At 43.8% G+C, this 20,254-nt stretch overlaps 1 protein-coding gene across 1 annotated transcript in view; it reads left to right on the forward strand.

Moving 5' to 3' along the window:
• Positions 1 to 20,254, forward strand: part of DDX10 (DEAD-box helicase 10) — an 81,075-nt gene that overhangs the window by 40,274 nt on the left and 20,547 nt on the right. The window contains exons 10-12 of the mRNA XM_056858882.1: positions 2,282 to 2,383; positions 6,337 to 6,424; positions 15,016 to 15,104. Of these exons, the coding sequence (XP_056714860.1) occupies positions 2,282 to 2,383; positions 6,337 to 6,424; positions 15,016 to 15,104 (279 nt within the window). The remainder of the gene's footprint in view (positions 1 to 2,281; positions 2,384 to 6,336; positions 6,425 to 15,015; positions 15,105 to 20,254) is intronic.

The raw sequence follows: 20,254 nt of genomic DNA on the forward strand, positions 1-20,254 counted from the left end.
AACGGGCCAAAGAGCTGCATGCGGCTCGGGAGCCGTGGTTTGCCGACCCCTGATCTAGACATTAGGAAGAATTTTCTAACAGCGGTTCCTCAGTGGAACAGGCTTCCTCGGCAGGTGATAAGCGCTCCTTCCCTGGAGGTTTTTAAGAAGAGGTTAGATGGCCATCTGTCAGCAATGCTGATTCTGTGACCTCAGGCAGATCATGAGAGGGAGGGCATCTTGGTCTTCTTCTGGGCATGGAGTAGGGGTCACTGGGGGTGTGGGGGGGAGGTAGTTGTGAATTTCCTGCATTGTACAGGGGGTTGGACTAGATGACCGTGGTGGTCCCTTCCAACTCTATGGTTCAGAGAAGCTCAGATAGAAGCAAGCTGATTTCCAAGGGCCTTGACGCTGAGCAAAATAGGGGTGCCCCCCTCCCCACTCTATGTTTCCTTTGGCCCCAAGATTCAGGTTTTTGGGGCTCCTTTTCAAGGCCTCAGGGCTGCAAGTTATAATGTCAGGGCCCCCAGGTAGCCACGCACACTTGATGTCTTTTCCCCAAGTCTTCAGCACATGCCTGCTTTTGATAACCGCTACCTGTGCAAATTGGAGATAATTAGCCACTATTTGTTTTTATTTTGTGTGTGTATTGAATAGTCCATTTGTTCAAAGCCATGCAATTTCAAATGCACATGTGCACATATATCATGTGGCACAATTCTTGGGAGTGCTGTTATTCGATGGAATGTCACCCCACACTATTGGGGGTTTGGATACTGAAGAAGATGTCAGTTTGTCGGACCTGGAGAGGAAAGCAGGAATTTGCCCCTGCGGTTGAGCAAGGCCTTGGAGTAATTCTGAGCCCCTCCAGCACTCAGCAGCGTTAACATTCTTTGATAGTGTGGATATGGCTTGTTACCGCCACCACCCCCGCCATCTGCCATGGTTTGGGCTCCATGCATCTTTGCTTCATAGAGGGTAGTAAGAGTGCGCAAAAGATTCTGTTTCGGTGTAGTGATTTTGCTGTTTATCTGGCATGCATTTTTAATGTGCAATTAGCATTTACTTGATAATAGATCACATCAATTAGAGCACATCAATTAATTGATCATCTATCCAGCCTGCGAGTGTTCTCAATTATTGATGCAAATTGCAGAACACCAATAATCAGTCAGGGCCTTCCTAGACATTTTAGTACAGACAAATTTTTGAGATAGTGGCTGGTTAAGAAGAAGAGTTGGTTTTTATATGCCGACTTTCTCTACCACTTTAGGCAGAATCAGACTGGCTTACAATCGCCTTCTCTTCCCCTCCCCACAACAGTCACCCTGTGAGGTAGGTGAGGCTGAGAGAACGTGACTTGCCCAAGGTCACCCAGCTGTGTAGGAGCAGGGAAACCAACCCGGTTCACCAGATTAGCTTCCGCCACTCATGTGGAAGAGTGGGGAATCAAACCCGGTTCTTGTTTCTTTACATTGTGTAGGCCATTTGTGCCTAATTTCTTTTACAGTTAATTTTTTTTTCCGAGTTAGTTTTTACTTGTGTAGGAATATCAGGACAGTTTTCAAAAAAATATCAGCTTTGTTTATTTTAGTTCCTTAAAAAGTCCCAGCCACACTTAGAACATTGCTCTGCTGTGCTGTAGTCAGTGTGGTGTGTTCTGTATTCATTGAATGTAATAAATGTAGCAGCATCTTTATGTAAACCAAGGATAAGAAGTTGGAAGCCCAGGGGACTTCTCAGTCTAAAATCACCCCCCTACATTTGTACTGTGAGGGAAACATACAGGAATTGTACAAACAGCTGCTTCCAAGGGGCCATTTAGATCAGGAAAATGGAAGAAAGGATCCCCCAACATTACTTTGCTCCCCTCGCAGCTGTTTCTTTGACCTAAACTGCAAAAGCCAATTGTTGTTGAGATCCCGATCATGGGTCATCTGCTACATCATGTCTACTTTGGCCCTTCGACTCAAGCAAAGGGCTCTTTGGCCTCTCCCCAATAGCAAGACAGACTCTCCCAATTGTGAACCTCACCAGTTACAATGACAGCTGCCCACCATCTTCTGCCCACATACGACAGCAACAGAGCCTCTGTGCAGTGCCCACTATTGTGCATCTCAGCTGATTGGTCCTTGTGCAAGCCAAGATATGACCAAAGAAGCTGAACAGTCAATACGCATAAAGGGGGGCCTCTCAGAGAAGATGTAAATATTTACTTACCATATGGAAACCAGACCATTACTACTACTGCTGCTCCTACTGTTATTGTTGTTAATTTTGTTGTTGTTGCCCCTTGGTTTAGGTACAAAGAAGGCGGAGAAGCTTTGCTCATACTTCTTCCTTCAGAAGAAAAAGGCATGGTTCAGCAGCTGTTGCAGAAGAAAGTTCCTATCAACAAAATCAAGTAAATTCTTTAGTAAAATATATACTTTCTCAATTGTATAGCATTTTATCTGTGACCCACTCCTTCCATATAGGCCAGTGATTCCCAAACTTTTCGGGCCACTCCCCTCTTGGTTCCACAAACTCAACCCCAGCGCCCCCTATCCTATCCAACAACACAGTTGAAGGGGCCCACCTCTAGCACCCTCCTGCTGCCCCCTTGCCTCTTAGTGCCCCCCTAGGTAATCCCACTGTCCCCCAGGGGGTGGTACTGCCCACTTTGGGAACCACTGATATAGGCTATAATATGTTAAATCCCAAATTCCTCGCATGCCAAGAGAAATATACCCACATAAAGAGGAGTCTCCCTACTGTGTTTCTGAATGGTTTAAAGCTCTGACTGGGGGTGATAATTCTGTCTCGTTCTCACCCTGATTAGAATATTCAAGCACAAACTGTAGGGATGCGGGAGATATGCCTGTCAAGATTTTACATCTCTGTATGAGTTACTGCTCTGAGAGGCACATCCAGTACAGTGAAACACAAACTCCGGGAGTGAGGGTATTTTTTATGCTCTGTGATTCTTAAAGTAAACTGTTTTCGGAGTGCTTCTAATAATAAAAAAAAAAGTGTGTTGCAGTTATTAGAAGCTTGGTATAATATGTTCCTCTGCTGTTGTATTAAAATACTAATTGGAAATATGGCAGCATCAGGTCTCTGGAAACATGGCTGTCTTAGTCCTTTTCCTCAGAGGAAAGCTCAGTTGAGTGTACCAGTAGTTTCCTTGCTTTATTCATAATGACATCTGCTTTATATCTTCATGCATGCAAACCTAATTACCATTTGGTGCCTGATATCTCAGTCACTCAGTATACGCTGAAATTGGTTCATGTGGTCTTAGTGAAGTAGCTGTGGTGGTAATGTTGTTTACAATACTGTTTTAAATCACAGATGATAAAATGGGAGTGCGGTAAAGCTCGCAGCTCTTTGTCAACGGCCTTTCCCCTCTTTTTTTTTTAAAGAGATGCAATTCTTTGCAAAGGTGGTTTTAAACAGCACAGGAGCAGTTCACTGTAGAAAAGAGCACATTTTGTGTTGGATGAGCAAACGGCTTTTGCGCCCAGAAGCATTGTGCCCAGAGGCCTTTTTTTTGCTTTTCCAGTTTACATGAAGGATTTTACTCAGCAGGCATTCCTGCTGATATTTTTATATCAGAAAGACAAAAGAGAGTAACGGGCCCTTCCCTGTAATATAACGTATCATTTTTAAAAAATTAAAAATAAAAACTTAATAAAACTACTCATTCATCCCAATGGGCTTGAGCATCCTTTAATATATTTAGGGAAGCACCTTTAGGATATTCTGTAGCCCCTATCGTTTCAGGAAGTTTCTTGTTGCACTGGTTAAGTAAAGCCCCCCAGAGATGGGGCTTTCTCTGCTATGGCATCTCATACAGGGAATTCCCTCCCTGTGCCTGTTCTTTTGGTGACTTATCCTTCTGAGATAAAGATGGTTTTATTTCCACAGCTCTTTCACGATAGGTAGTAGTTATGTAGTTAATTTGTGTGCACGTGCGCTACTGTTCCTAAAGCTGTTGCTGTATGGTTGGATTTTCTACTGTAATAAGCTGAGGAACCATGGTGAATTGCAGACGAAGGGAAGAATGATAAAATCCTCAGCTCCCAAGATCTCCACCTTGAGTATTCAGTGGCTTGAGCAGGCCAGTTCCTCCCCTGCCCACTTACTTTAACTGATTCTCAGTTGCTTTTAATGTTCCTTGCTTCTGGGGCATAATCATTCCTCAGGTTGTTTGAGGGTTCCCCCCCCCTTTTCAGTTGATTTACAGAATCATATTTTTCTACATACCCAAGGAGTTCCTTATGTTGAGATTCCTGCCATGTTTGTAGGTGAATTGCTGTTACTTTTGTGATTATCATGAGGGCCAACCATTTGACAGAGTGGTTTTAACATCGATAGTCTTTTATGATTGCTGACTTTACTGACTTTTATTGTAATTGTACAGGTAAGTTTGCAAGGCATGGTATAAACGTCTTAAATGAGTAAAGTTCATGTCCTTAAAACATCTTTTCTGTATACATGAGTCAGAGTTGGTTGTCACTGAAATCCCAAAAGTAATTTATCTAGGATGCTCCACAGCTGAGAGAAACCATGGAAGCAAATATTGTTTAAGGCTATAATGGGCCAGTTTGATGTTGACACAGATATGGCATAAACATGCCCCATGATCTTCTGGTGGCGTCACTTAATCTTCATATCCGTCTGTTCTACCTGTCTGTGAAACCACCGTTAAGTTGAAATGCCTCAGGCTTTGGCACTTCCCAAGGAAAGTCTTATTTAAGCACTTAAAAAAAAAATCTTCCACAGTTCTCTCAGGAGAGTAACCATGTCAGTGTGAAGTATTATTGCCGTATATTTTAGTCGCCTCTTCAGTATGAGCTCAATTTCCCACCCTTTTTATAAGCTTAAGAAGCAATTTAATGTTAATTGTGTGGCTTTACCTTGAAAAATCATCCAGTATTACCGGTTCTCTGGATAAAAGGCCCAAGCTTCTGTTTGCATTTCCTGCATTATTCATTTGAGGAGACTGGTCTTCATGCCTGACATGATTTCAGTTGAATCCTGTTCAGAGGAGCAGTAGCTTTTATCCATTTTAAAATAATACAGAGAAAATGAAAAAATGCTCCTATGAACTTTGTAGGAGGCGTGGCCTCTGGGTCTCCCACCCGTTGCTCCTCCGCAACCTGAAGGGGACGGGCCAATGGAGCTTCCTCGGCCTCAGACCATTTGAAGGGAGAGTCCGAGTTGACCTCTCCCTCTGATGAAGCCAGAGTCTCACCACTGCCAGTCGCCAGCACGGAGCCTTCTGACTATCCTCCTCCTTGGCCTCTGCTCCAGTAGCCTTCTTTATAGGCCTGGCTCCACCCCCTCCTCTCTGGCCCCACCCCGAGGCCTCATTAGGACTTTGCGAGCCCTCCCCCGGAAGCCGGCCTTCCTTGGCTGGATTCCGTCCCCGCATCGCCGTGCTCACACCCGGGGCACGCCCACCCGCCTCCCAGCTGCTCTGCGGGACTGCCGCCCGTACTCCGGGCTGAAGCGCCGCTGCGATCCCGCCCAGGACGCGCCCGCCTGCCTGTCAGCTGGGCGGCAGGGCGGTTGCTTAGGAGTTTGGCTGGGATGCCACGGTCGTGCGCCTCCCCGCCCTGCTTCTGCAGCGGCCTCTCTGGGGCACTCCTCCGGCCGTCGGCTTCGCCCTCCGATGGAGGTGGACTGGCCGGCTGCTTCCTCTCGGGGCGTCCCGTCGGTGGTCGAGCCTGCGGGAAAGAAAAACCCTTCTGGTAAGGGGTCGGTTACCCCGTTCTTCCTGGGTCCTTTCTGACCCCTCCCTGTCTCCTGCGGTCTGCCTGGGTGGGAGGTACTGTTCAGGTCCCGATCCATCTTGGGACAAACTTGGTATAGCGTTTTGAAATCCTAAAAAAAACCCAGCCATATTCAACAATTTTGTTCCACCGATTCCTACATGTTCCTCGTGTAAAGTACCTTCCTCCGATTCAAGGTGTATCTAGATGCCTTTTGCAGAAGGATTGTGTGGATGCTGACAGAACAAAATGGTAGAAACTAACCAAGGGTTTGTATGTGAGCGAATAAAGCTGTCTTATATTGAGTCACACTGTTCATTGTCAGTGTTCTCCATTCTGACAGGCGGGAGCTGACCATAGTCTCAGGTGGGAGATCTTTCACATCACTTCATAATTGATCCTTGTAACTGGAGATGCTGGGGCTTGAATCTGCAAAGCAGATGATCTACCTCCGAGCCCATGCTTCTCCCAAAAGAGTTAGCCCTGGATTTGAACTCACTTGTAGGTGTTGAACTTGTGACCTCAAGGATTTTACAAAAGGAATGTAATGTCTCTGTACCACCACCCAAGTGTCCTTCCCTTTCTTCCCCTCCTCCAGAATCAACCCTGAGAAGCTTGTGGACATCCAGAAGAAGATGCAGTCCTCCTTAGCTCAAGATCAAGCATTGAAAGAGAGAGCTCAAAGAGTAAGTTGGCTATTGGATGGCACTCTACTGATGCTTTTGATATAGTGTGGTATGTTTTTGAAAGCAGTAAATTTAATTACATTCCTGATTCCTATCCTTGTCATTTTAACCGCATTGGAGAGTTTTAAGGTACACATGGATTCTCAAATTCATTAAGTTGTATAGCCTAAAGGTAAATATTCAATGCCGATAGGAAATATGCTTTCTTTTTTTTTTAAGGGAGCTGTGGCAAGCTAAATCTATTCTGCGTTATCTTTTTCACAGTGTAAAATTGGATTGCTTTCTTTTTAAATTAAAGAATGTTCATCAAGGGTCATAAATTCTGCACAATACTCCCTACCAGCACACACCTTCAAATTCCCTGTTAGAGTACATTTATCAAATCTGCCAGATTGCTTTAATTCTGGTTTCTGGGGACCTAGCTCATACAAACAAGTGGATGAAGAGGTGAAAATGTTCCTCTTGGGACTGTAGCTGGGAGAACTGCATGTGCTTCCATGAAATAGAAGAAGAAGAAGAAGAGTTGGTTTTTATTTGCTGACTTTCTCTACCACTTAAGGCAGAATCAAACAGGCTTACAATCACCTTCCCTTCCCCTCCCCACAACAGACACCCTGTGAGGTAGGTGGAGCTGAGAGAGCTCTAAGAGAATTGTGATTAGCCCAAGGTCACCCAGTTGGCTTAATGTGTAGGAGTGGGGAAACCAACCCGGTTCACCAGATTAGGGTCTGCCGCTCATGTGGAGGAGTGGGGAATCGAACCCGGTTCTCCAGATTAGAGTCCACCACTCCAAAGCACCGCTCTTAACCATTACACCACACTGGCTACAAGGGAAGGATGGGTTTGGATCTCACCTAGAGTTTCTTTGGCTGAAGGGAGGAGGAACAATTTTCACTGGTTTCCTCATGTCCCCAGTAGCAAAAAAATGCTCCCCGAAATGCTGTTCTTGAGGGATGAGAGAACCTGTTCATGGAAAATGCTTTTCCTGTTGCAGAAGGGACAAATTGGCTACCTTCCCTGGTAGAAATTCTAGGCTGGATCCAAGCCACTGATTTGTCTCTACAGGAGCATTCAGTTATGTAGCTCCCCCTCACTTGCAGCATGAAGTTGGTTGAGTCCAAGAATACTTTACTGCCTCAGTTGAGCCGGACATTCTTACCAGAACTAAAGAGTGTGTGGGTAATATATGGATCAGAACCTGTAACGCTCTGCCAGGTAGTCATATCGCTGGTTCTACAGCTTTTCATTCTGATGGATTCTTAGATTGGGTTGGATCTCAACTAAATCTTCTGCTAATGTAAGGGGAGGTGTGATGTCTGCTGGTTCCCCTTCCTGCTGCAGGCTCCTGGTTTCCCTCACATGCCGTTCCTGAGTGTCCTTTGTTCCTCAAGAACAGCATTTTGCCGAAATCAGTGGGCTTTAGTGAGATGGGGGAGGCAGGAAAGTTCTGTTCCACTGACGGAAGTAACCTCAGTTAGTGGGAAATTTAGCCTGGATCCAACCCATTCATTTTTGACACAGTCACTATGAAGAAACTTTTGCCTGATACTGTTTCTTGACAGACATTTCTTTTTTTGGAGAATGCGCTTTCCCACTTGACAAAAGCTGTTACACGTATACGCATGTGAAACATCTTATCATGTGAAAGTGCATGCAGAAGAAAGGCACGGGAGCCATTCTAATAAATGGAGCATTGAACTTTGTGGAGATCTTGGTTTCAAATCCCCATTCAGCGATGACACTTGCTAGGTAACGGTGGATCAATCGCTATCTCTCAGCCTAAGAAGCCCTAGAGGGTTTCTGTGAAGGTAAATATGAAAGAATCTGTTTCTACAGCAACCTTGGAGAAAGGGCAGGCTTCAAATGTGATAAATTAGCAACAAAAAAGGAAAATTTAAATGGAATAGACTGAAAAAAAGTTGAAGTTTCAAGATCGTGATGGAATGAGTTCAAGTGAGGGCTTTCGTCGCAGCGGACAGACCTTGCAATGAACCTGCCCTGTAAATCCAGTTTTTATTGCTGTATTTAAAAAATCATTTTTGTTGCTGCACAATACAAATGTGAAATTACAGTCTCCTTCCTTTCTGTCCAGTAGGGCTTGTGGACAGTTTCAAAACGCCTAGGTTAAAGAAAAGAACTAGTTGATGGCCCCAGCCCATATTTTTACTCATGCGTTCGTAGGCAATCTGGACCGTTCTGATGTCTCCTTCTGTTTTCTAAACTTTAAGGAGTCCCTGTTTGCTTATCTTAAGTCTGGCTGCAGTTCTGTGAGTCCTGAACAGGCATGCTGAAAAATGTCTTGTGCAGCTGGTTGGGTGGAGCTTTTCGCTTGCTCGCTCGCTCCAGCAGTCCGTTCTCACTCATCGTTTTGGCAAGCTGTGGATGAATTTCAAAACAGTCGTGAGAGGGATGGGGGACCGCTGAGATGGCGGTGGTGGGTACGGGAACATGAGTGAACTGTAATGCATGTGTTCTGTAGCTGCTCTTTGTGGCTTCTTTCTAATTCTGAAAAAAAGCCTCCTGTCCCCAATTAAGAAGCTGCTGGTTAGACTCCTTTGGTTATAATTAGTGTTGTATGTTTATGAATGGTGCTGTACAGTGTTTAAGCAAACATTTGTGTAAAAGGCTGGAAACTGGAGCATTTTTTATGACCTTAAGGGCTATGGCTGGGCTGTGAGGATATAGTTGTCTCTCCCTGTGCCTCCCCCCCCACCGCTCCAAATCAGGGTAGGTTGGAAAACTTAAGGAACAGCATCCAATGCAGTGCAAGGGGCTGCAGTCCAGGGGGGGAGGAAGTTCTGGAGAACATGCAAAACTCTTTGTGTGCAACCAAGGGACTTCTTGAATCCCAGTCCATAATGGTCTCATACTTATGAACCTGGTGCAGCCCCGTTGGGGAGTGGGCCTTACAATTACATACTCCCTTCCCTGGAACAGGTCTCCCTCTTGCCCTAAGTGTGGTTGAGGAATTTGCCCACCTTGCTGTGCTGCAGTTAAGAAGAACAAGAATTGGTTTTTATATGCCGACTTTATCACTTAAGGGAGAATCAAACTGCCTTACAATCACCTTCCCCCCCCCCAACAGACACCCTATGAGGTAGGTGGGGCTGAGAGAGTGTGACTAGCCCAGGGTCACCCAGCTGGCTTCATGTGTAGGAGCAGGGAAGCAAATCTAGTTCACCAGATTGGCGTCCGCTGCTCAAGTGGAGGAGTGGGGAATCAAACCCGATTCTCTGGATCAGAGTCCACCGCTCCAAACCACCGCTCTTAACCTCTACACCACTCTTTAACCAGCTGGTTAAAGAATTCTGGTTAAGTGGAGAACCTGTTTAGCCTTAACCATGGACAAAATAGGCGCAGATGTGTCTCCTAGCTGAAATTAACACTAGGCAGTGGGTTCCTTAAGGAGGAGACTGTGACAGGGAGTGTGTGAGGCCAAGGTACTGCTTTCCGGCCCCTTAACTATGGTGAAAAGAGGCCTATGGTGGAATAAAGTTGTGTCAACTACATCTTGCAAGTTTCTCTCACGTGAGAATGGAGCGGCAGGAAAAGAAATACTTACTGCTTCTTTTGGATCTCTTGTATCTGTGACAGCCTTAGATATTAAAGTCATACATATCCATCCCTTTGCCATTGGGCCCTGCGGCATTGTTAGAGATATTGCAGTGGAATTGCCAAATTGAATTTTGAATTCAATCAAGCTTTATTGCTTCAACTTTGGTTATAGTAGGCACATTAAACACACAAACACATACTTTATTGTGTACGCATGTTTGTTTTTTTAAAGTGTCTAATGCACTGTACCATGAAAATACAAATGTTTCTGTTTAATTTTTTTCCAGTAGCAGTATAGCATTAAGTTTATAATGCTGGTCAACCGAGCTAGAAATGTACTCAGTGCCAACAGGTTCAGTTATGGTTCAGTTTTATTGATCTGATTGTTGCTGATGATTTTAGTGAAATGCTGAGATTGTTTTCCTTGTTCAAATGTCGTAAGTGGCTCTGAACCTGACTTAGACAGGAAGAGCGGCCTAGAAACTCAATAAAATAAATAAATAACACACGTTTAAAGTTTGTCTAAAATATTTTTGTGACTGCTGCAGCATCAAAATGGAAATATAACCCGGATTTTATGTATGTGTCAAGCTCCCTGATGCAGATTCTTACTGGGTCATCTAATCGAGTTTCACATTGTAACTGGCTGTCGGCCTTTTAAGGTCTTGGGTAGAGGACTCCTGCCCATGATCTGGTAAATGAAAGAGTTGAGGACTGCACTGGAGACTATCTTATTGAGGTGTAGCCCCTCCGTGAAAATTTACAGGGCTTGAGAAACAGTTCGTTACTGTGGAGAAATGATATAAAGTGACTACTTAACTGTTAAGGGTGGCGTTTTTGGAAGAAATAGTGCTATTGAAGCACTAGAAAGCCAGTGTGGTATAGTGGTTGGAGTGTTGGAATAGGATCTGGGGGACTCAGGTTCAAATTCTTACTCTGTCACAGAAGCTTGCTGGGTGATCTTGCTTGGTGATATCCCATCTCCAGACCTAAAAACTAAGGCCTTAAATTTCACACAATACAAATGTCTCCTCTCCCCTTCTCTTATTTTAATAAATGAGGCATTTGGGAACACTTCTAGTCCTCAGTGAGGGCAATGCTTGAACTCAGGGTGCCACCCAGTATTAACTTGGCCTATTATCAGGGGGTTATAGACTTGAGCCCCGTGGCGCAGAGTGGTAAGCTGCAGTAATGCAGTCCAAAGCTTTGCTCACGACCTGAGTTCTAACCCGACGGAAGTTGGTTTCAGGTAGCCAGTTCAAGGTTGACTCAGCCTTCCATCCTTACGAGGTTGGTCAAATGAGTACCCAGCTTGCTGGGGGAAAAGGGAAGATGACTGGGGAAGGCACTGGCAAACCACCCCGCAAACAAAGTCTGCCTAGAAAATGTTGGGATGTGACATCACCCCATGGGTCAAGAATGACCCGGTGCTTGCACAGGGGACCTTTACCTTTATATAGACTTGAAGAAACCACATAGTAGGCTTGAGGAAACAGGTTTATTTCAGCGGCATGTCTGGCTTGGCTGTTGCTTTGTTTTCCTTTATTTCAGCCCTCTCAGTATTACAGTAGCAAAGTTACTGGATAGTTGGGAGTCTGACAAAGCGTAATACAATGCCAAACTGTGGTTTGCTGCTATGTGAATGAACCTGGGAGATATTCAGGTTCGTGAGACAATTAGGTATTTCTAAATTGCCCTGCAAATGGTAGCTTGCCATTAAACCTGAACAGGAAAACTGGGGTCTGAGCTTGCCCTACGAATTTCAAACAGTGCCTCCTTCCAAACTCACTCTTGTGATATCTAACCAGCCCATTGTTTTGCAGTATGTGTGATTGCTAATAATATAGATGACAGTGCACATTTTTGGCTGTTGGTTGAGATTCTTACTGTGTGTGGTTAAATGTCTGACCATGAACTCCAGCAATTCTTCAATATCTTTCTGCCTTTGCTATAAACAGCCCATATCTGCGGCAGATACTGATTGTGATGTGCAAGCCAAAGTGTAGTAAATAATGCAACCAATACAACATGCTCGCAGAGAGTTTTTTTCTGCAGCTCATGTTAAAGGGTGTGTGCGTGTGCGAGAATGAAAGCCGTCAAGAGTTATTTTAAACAACCCAATCACTTAGTACATTTTTTGACTCTGCATTTTTCAATATTTTTTTTTAAAAAACGTATAGTAATAGATTTTCCATAATGGATTTTGGAGAACGGGAGTTGAAATGAGAATTCCAAAAACAAACCAGTAAATATACCTATAAAAATAATTCTTACTCCCTGGTACTTCCCAAAACAAAAATTACAGAGCAGTGCAGTGGAAACATAAACAATATGATTTAATGAATGATACACTTGAGTTACCAGCCAAACGAAAGGGCATGCTGGTAGCAGCAGGTTATTCCATTTTATAGGAGTGATTTTCCAGTGTTTTATTGCAGCCTGGGTAATATGAAACTTCAAGCAAAAGCTGTTTGTATAGTTTCTTGTGCTGTTGTTTCAGCTGCCAGGCTTTAAGGGCAAAAGAATCCCATACTGCAAGTTCTATTATGTTTAAAAATGGTTTTCAAGAATGAAGCAAACAGCTTCGATTTGAAGATACATGGAAGAGAGAAGGTCATTTTGAAAGGCGATGGGAGGAGCATGGAAAAAGGTTAAGTGGGTGTTATGTGGGGAGGTTTTTAGCACTGTGAAATAACCAGAATCACTGAAGTTTCCCAAAAGTACATTCTAGGAGAAAGACCTGTGTGAGTAGTGCATGGCATTTAATCCCATTTAATATCTGTGGAAGAGCCCCGTGGCGCAGAGTGGTAAGTTGCAGTACTGCAGTCCAAACTCTGCTCACGACCTGAGTTTGATCCCAGTGGAAGTCGGTTTCAGGTAGCCAGCTCAAGGTTGGCTCAGCCTTTCATCCTTCCGAGGTTGGTAAAAGGAGTACCCAGCTTGCTGGGGGTAAAGTGTAGACAACTGGGGAAGGCAATGGCAAACCACCCCGTAAACATAGTCTGCCTAGATGTGACATCACCCCATGGGTCAAGAATGACCCGGTGCTTGCACAGGGGACGACCTTACGTAATATCTGTGGAGCTTACACTCAAGCGTACCCTGGGGGCGGGGAAGCTGCTAGGGCCCAAGGTTTCTGGCAGGGCCTACTGCTTGAGATCCCCCCAGTCACATGCTGCTAAGAATGAAATGGTGGCACTCTTGGTGTTCACAGTGGTGGAGTTCCTTTCTGCATGCCCCGCCTGGCACCATCAGGGAAAGGGCACATAGTCCGTAGGAAGGCTCACAAATGGGTAGGGAAAGGAAAGAAACACAAATGGGTTGGGTTGGCTGGAGGGAAGGCATGAGTGGGGGTCATTGTGGGGGCCAGAGGAGGAGAGGATTTGGCCCTGGATTGCAGGCATAGTTTAAAAATGCTGGATTGGATCATCTTAATTGTAGTTGAGCAGTTCCTTTGTACTTTCCTGGTTTTTGTTATAAATGGCAGTCGTCCATCATTTATTTATTTTCCCAGTTTGAATAAGAAATCAAAGTACGGCAGTTGTTTTATTAGTTGTTTTTTTAAGCAAAAACTGTATTCTGTTGTTGCTAACTGTCAAGGCTAGGCCCGGACTGTTGGCAGTTATACCCGAATAACTGTTGACAGTTATAACCTCTCGCCTGAACTGTTTGGGGATCTCCCCTAATGATATCGATTGCCTTAGTCTGACCTCTATTAAAAATCTGATTTTGAAACGTCTCTGTGCCTTAGATGAACTCAGTACCTGAAGCCGGGACCATAGAGTTTGTTCTCCTCTTTATTTGGGATTGGCTTATCCAAACTCCAGCCCAGTCTATCTTGACTTCTTGACAGTTCCCAAATACTGATGAGCCTTTATGATGGCTCGCCTTAATTCAATCCCAACAGCAGAACCTTTTGGACGCTTTGGGAGGATTCCATTTGCAGATCAACTTTGTAGCTGTGATGCAGGGAGCCTGGACACCTTGCTCCATTGTCTGTTGGATTGTCCAAAAATTTCATAGGTATAGAACTATGTTTGTTTCTCCCTTTCTAAAGGATCTGGTTAGCATTCCAGCCCATTGTAAACTACAGACCCTTTTGGCTGGAAGTGCTCATGAAATCACCCCGGCAGTTGCCAAGTTTTCCCCCCATGTAATCAAATCTATCAGATAGATCTGAGCAACCTGATGCCTTAGTTGTCATAGGCGTATTTATTGTTAATATTATTGTTACTCTTTTTGTTGTTCTGTTGTTGGTACAGTTCGTGCTTGACACTGTTGTCATAAGAGCAGAGAATAAAAGAAAGGCAGTTATACCCGAATCTAGTTCTGGAAGGTATGTTGTCCCTGAGGTCAGTTGCTTGAGCTGGAGAAATAAGAGCCTGGAGCAGAGAAAGCAGCGGGGACCAAGGGAAAAACGGAACACTGGGGCTCTAATATCTACCCTAAGCCAATCCAGAGATGTCATACTACTAGCCAATTATGGGGTGGATGTTGCACACTGCTAGTCTTATTGTGATGTGTTGGAGGTTTTTACCCTTATACATTGCTTTGAGAACCCATATGGTGACGAGGCAGTCAATACATTTAAGTAAAGCATTGCTTTTCCTCTAAGTGAAGCAAGCATTTGCTTTTTGTTGGCAAATTCCTTGATTTTACACCCTGTTAGTTTCTGGTTCAGCTTGACTCGTAATTTGATTCAGACTCTTCAAGTACCAGTTTACATGATTGTGCTTCAGCTGGGTTAGTTTAAGTTGTAATCTGTAGCTGTTACTGGTGTTCAGAAGATGTGGTTTCCCTAAAAGAGGTATACACAAATGGCATAATCGGGGGCAGGGATAGAGGAGATCATCTCTTGACTTTGAAACTGACAACGACTGATAGGGGATCTGTTTGAATCTTAATTAGTTTTAGCTGAAACACAGTGCACAAATTACAATTGCAGAACATTTTGGATCATTTTATCTGTTTCAGATTAAAGACAGAGCCTCTTTTTACTGTTCAAAGTAATTTCTTTCCCCCTTTTTCCCTTTTAGTGTTTTGTTTCCTATCTGCGATCTGTCTACCTAATGAAGAACAAAGAAGTATTTGATGTATTCAAGCTACCTGTGGCTGAATATGCCCTGTAAGTGCTATTATCTCTAATATTACAGATGCTAAAAGTGTCGTGTAAGTCTACAGGTTTGTTTGTGTGTGGCTGATTTCTTTTGAACTGCACAAACAATGGCTGCTCTTTTTTCAGCTGGAAATGACAGCATTCTTTTTCCCATAATTAGTATATATGCTACACATATAAATATAGATCATTAATATATAGATCTAAGCAAACCACAGAAAACACCAATAAATAAATAATTATTCTCTACCTTTTAATACCAGATTCCACACACAATAGCTGTGTGCTACTTTTGCGGCTCTTTAGCCTACGCAACCATTATTTACAAAAAGATTAAAGCCATTCTGCACTGCAATGCTAATTCTATATTACAGATAGGCAGCTGGTGGTCCAGGGGGGCCAAGCAAGGCTCCTAAAGTCTTTCTATCTGTGTGTCCCCCCCCAAGTCTGATCCAAAAGACCAGACTTTCCTGCCACACTATTGACAGGTTCTTTAATCCCTTCTCTTGCAACACGGACTGCAAAATAGGCTTTGGAAGAGCTTTTCCTGATTAAGTGCAACTAGTGCTCATGCCATCGTATTCCCTATTACTATGTATGGGTGTGAAAACTGGACATTGAAGAAAGCTGATAGGAAGTAACCCATGCCGTTTGCCTGCTTATACTTACTATTTGACAATTCCTCATCTTTCTAGAGCCTTCTGTGTAGGTAGACTGAATGCTGACCCCTCTATGGTTATGCAGGGCAGGATTTTGAATATACCATACCCAGACAGGACCTGTCCTTGCTCTTCTGGCTCTATTGATTCATTAGCTCATTCCCTCTTGGAATGCCGTCTTTATGAGGAACTTCAATCATGGCATATCTCTCCCCTTTTAACATATAAATCTAATGCTTCTGTCTCTGACATAATGCCTTTTTATTAAGTGACAGGGATCCCAAGGCTACATTGTCAGTGGCAAGATTTATTTCAGTCCTTATATCCCTCAAACATTAGATTTACGCTGCTCAGGATCAATGGATCAAGGAGCTTCTAAGGGATAAAGGATAGGAAGAAAGTAGATTCCTTTGAAATGTGGTGTTGGAGGAGAGTGTTACGGATACCATGGACTGCCAAAAAAACAAATCAGTGTGTTATAGATCAAGCCTGAACTGACCCTAGAAGCTAAAATGGCTAAACTGAGGTTATTGTATTTTGGTCATATTATGAGAAGACAAGAGTCACTGGAAAAGACAGTCATGCTAGGAAACGTTGAGGGCAGCAGGAAAAGAGGAACACCCAACAAGAGATAGATTGACTCTATAAAGGAAGCCACAGCCCTCAATTTGCAAGATCTGAGCAAGGCTGTCCATCAAAGTCAGTATTGTCTACTGGCAGCGACTCTCCAGGGTCTCAGGCTGAGGTCTTTCACATCACCTACTTGCATAGTCCCTTTTACTGGAGATGCCGGGGATTGAACCTGGGACCTTCTGCATGCCAAACAGGTGCTCTATCACTGAGTCACAGCCCCTCCCCTCCTGTGAACTCACACAGACATCTGCCTCGTGCTAAGTCAGAATGCAGAAAACGAGGCCACACTAGTGCAGAATCAAAGAAAAGAAGGGGAGAATAGTGCACTGGGAAAAGAAATTTTATTTCACTCAAAGTTCCCCACACTTTTGGAATGATGCTTTGTGAGATTTGTAAGGCAACCATCCCTTAAGAGTGTTCCCGCTATAAAGCTGCATGCAAAGTGTGTAGGGTCTTCAAATGAAATAAAATTTATTTTATCAATGCATTACCATTTTTTCGTCTTCTTTGATTATACTTTGACCATTAATCCTTTAAACTAGAGAAGCCAGGGGTTGAATCTCAGGGGGGTGGGGGTGGCTCCAGACCAAGCTTTTTTTTTTGGTCTCCCCTCACAGCTGAGCAATTGGGATTTGATTTGCCATGAAAACTGTGGGCAATATGCTGTTTACAGGTTTTTTCTTAGCTGAATATGTTCTTAATCGGGTCCATCTGCTTGAATAGGACTAAAAGAAGTCCCTATCCTATAGAATCCAAAGATAGAGGTCTGGAAGGGGAGGCAGGGGCACCCCAACAGTAAAAGCAAATTCAACCATTTTCCCAGCTCCATGAGAACCTAGGGTCCCACTGGTTCCCTTCCCTCAGCAGCTCTAGCGAGTAAAAAGCTGGTGTGGGTGCTTTCCTTGCCCCAGCTCACATTCTTTGGGCTGCATGTGATTTTGGTGACCTTTAATAATTACTGCTTCCAACCTTTTGCTCTCTGCTGAAATGGTTGCTAACAGAGGGAAGTTGCCATTCAGTGGTCTTGAAAATTTGAGTAGTTTTGTACTGGGATCGTTCAGTGCTCTATCACTGCTCTATCACTCTATCAGTGCTGCTCTATCAGTGCTCTATCAGCATGAAAGTAAGACCGTTGGGTACTTTGTTACAAAATTAAGAAAAGGTACTGGCTAATTAGCGATGGTGATGCTGTTGTATGTCCGATCAAGTTTTTTTTTTAATTAGCATACTTCTAGGGCATTTTCCATTTCAGACTAGAGCTAAGGAACCACGGCATGTCTTATAGATCCCCCTCTCTTCCAGACCTTTGTCTTCTGATTCTTGTGGTGGAAAGTGTCATCAAGTCACAGCCAAGTTACGGTGACCCCATAAGGTTTTCAAGGCAAAAGACATACAGAGTTGGTTTGCCATTGCCTGCCTTCCTTAGAGACTCTGGACCTCCTTGGAGGTCTCCCAAACCAAGTACTAACCAGGGCTAACCCTAGTTTCTGTGATCTGACAAGATTGGGCTAGCCTGGGCCATCCTAGCCAGGGGCCTTCTGATTCTACAGGGAAAGGTGTTGCTCAGTAAAGCCTTGAACAGGATTAAAAAACAAAAAACAAAAAAAAACCTTTAAGCCAATAGCTCTCAGTATGGGAGCCAGTAGCTTTTTTGGTATGGTGATGGATGAGTCCAAATTTACTTGGTATAGTGACCCACTTAGAAACCCCCCCCAGCATATTCACAAATTGGTTAAACTTCAAAAGCCTGGGATTACCCACACCCCCTCGCCCCAGATGGGAAACAATGCCTTTAAGCTAAGCAAAAAACTGTAACTTAATACAGCCACAATTTCAAAACCGAGCAAATCCAAATCGCTCAGTTTGCTCAGAAGTCTGGTTCTCTCCGCAAGACTTTATTGGAACTGCTTACTCATTGGATTTTTTTGTCATGGAGAGGCATTAAAGCAAAAACCCACATCCATCTTTTAAGCACCGTAGTCTCATTTCGGAATACTGATGAGACTCTTTAGTGTGGTATCGCTATTGTTAAGACTGCAACCTGGTAGTTGTGGTGAACGAAAATTTCAGAGGGCTGAACTTTATTTTGATAACAGCTTTTCTTCAAAGAACGTTGTTGAGCTATTTCTGAGGCAGGCAGAGAGGTTGAGGGGGGGGCGGCATCTGTTAACTGCCAGGATGGAAAAAAAATTGTGACCACATCAGTCGACATTCTGCAGATATAATAGCGGAGACACCATTTTCTCCGCAGGAACTGGATTAAAATTTTGTCCTTCAAAAGAAAGTTATCTGTTCCCTTGACTCTGACACACCAGATAAAGATACTTAATAGAGGCTTATTTTCAACAGCTTGCCTCTTGTTTGAGGACGTAACTGCTTGAGGGACAGATTTTAGATGTGTTTATTACATAATAGTTTTATGATATATTACGCTTTAAAACAACATTGCCACCTCCAGCACTTTGGACATGACCCAACTTCTCCTGTAGGCTGAAATGTGAGAAGAGCCGAAATTGTAGGAAACATTTCATGTTTATAGGGTTCCTTGCGGGTGGAAAGAGGGGGCTGGATCAGGACCTAATAGGTTTTATCACCCTTTTCATTCTCTTTGCCCACAAGAGATTTTAATTTTGTAACATTTTTCTATTTCGCAGAAGTAATAGAATAAGGACATAAGGTTTTACATACTATGGCCAACCAGTTGCTCTGGAGGGGTAATAGGGCATTGGAGGGAAGGATTACTGTGCTATGGATATCTCATACACTGTGGTATTTTTCAGACTTCTTCCCCAGACTTAGATTTACCTATCAGTTTCCCCGTGGCGCAGAGTGGTAAGCTGCAGTACTGCAGTCCAAGCTCTGCTCACGACCTGAGTTCGATCCCAATGGGAGTCGGTTTCAGGTAGCCGGCTCAAGGTCGACTCAGCCTTCTATCCTTCCGAGGTCGGTGAAATGAGTACCGAGCTTGCTGGGGGTAAAGGGAAGATGACTGGGGAAGGCACTGGCAAACCACCCCATAAACAAAAGTCTACCTAGAAAACGTCGGGATGTGATGTCACCCCAAGGGTCAGGAATGACCCAGTGCTTGCACAGGAGACCTTTACCTTTTTCCCCCCCTAGTGAGCGTGAAGAGATTTTCACTAGTATATGAGTTTGTGTGTGCAGCCCACTGCTGTGTGTAAGGTACAAATTGATTATTAGCAGTACTAATTGAATATTGGCAGAAGAACAGTGTTCTTTCTACCCCACAGACAGTCACCCTTGCTTTTGTGAGGAGAGTATCTCTTTCCTTCCCCCCAGTAGAAAAAGAAAGGCTTAGAGGCTGAATTCGAAAGGTGAATAAAAATATGTTTATTATTTACAGAAAAGGTTTTTTAGATTGTAGATTGTTTTTTCAGAGAGGCGCAGAGCTTAAATGGTTAAAGGCAGTTCAAAATCTTAGTTGGTTTCAGGCACAGTTCTTAGTTTAAAAAGTTCCGTTTCTTCAGGATACTCAGTAATAAGCTTAGATGTTATTCATAAATATTCACAGATTCAAAATACTTGGTGTAGACTCAAACTAACCTAGTGCACACAAAATACTAGTGAGTGGAGGTCCGTCCACAAACTTTCCCACTCCTTAGATTTGCCCATCTCCTGTGGTAAACAAATCACTCTTCCCCAAAACACTGAGTCAGGAGTCTCCCTGTTTCAGAAACCAACTCCCACCAAGTGACTGAAGAAAGGGGCTATCACACACTGCCACCATCTTTCCCTTGTCACTACTCAGGTTTGGTTTTAAAACAAGCTAGGTAGGAATTGAGCAAGTCTTCAGAGCCTCTCCACACCACCACACAGTTCAGGAGCACAGAGCTATCTCCTTCCCAA

Source organism: Euleptes europaea, chromosome 12, assembly GCF_029931775.1.
Source record: "Euleptes europaea isolate rEulEur1 chromosome 12, rEulEur1.hap1, whole genome shotgun sequence".
Lineage (NCBI taxonomy): Eukaryota > Metazoa > Chordata > Lepidosauria > Squamata > Sphaerodactylidae > Euleptes > Euleptes europaea.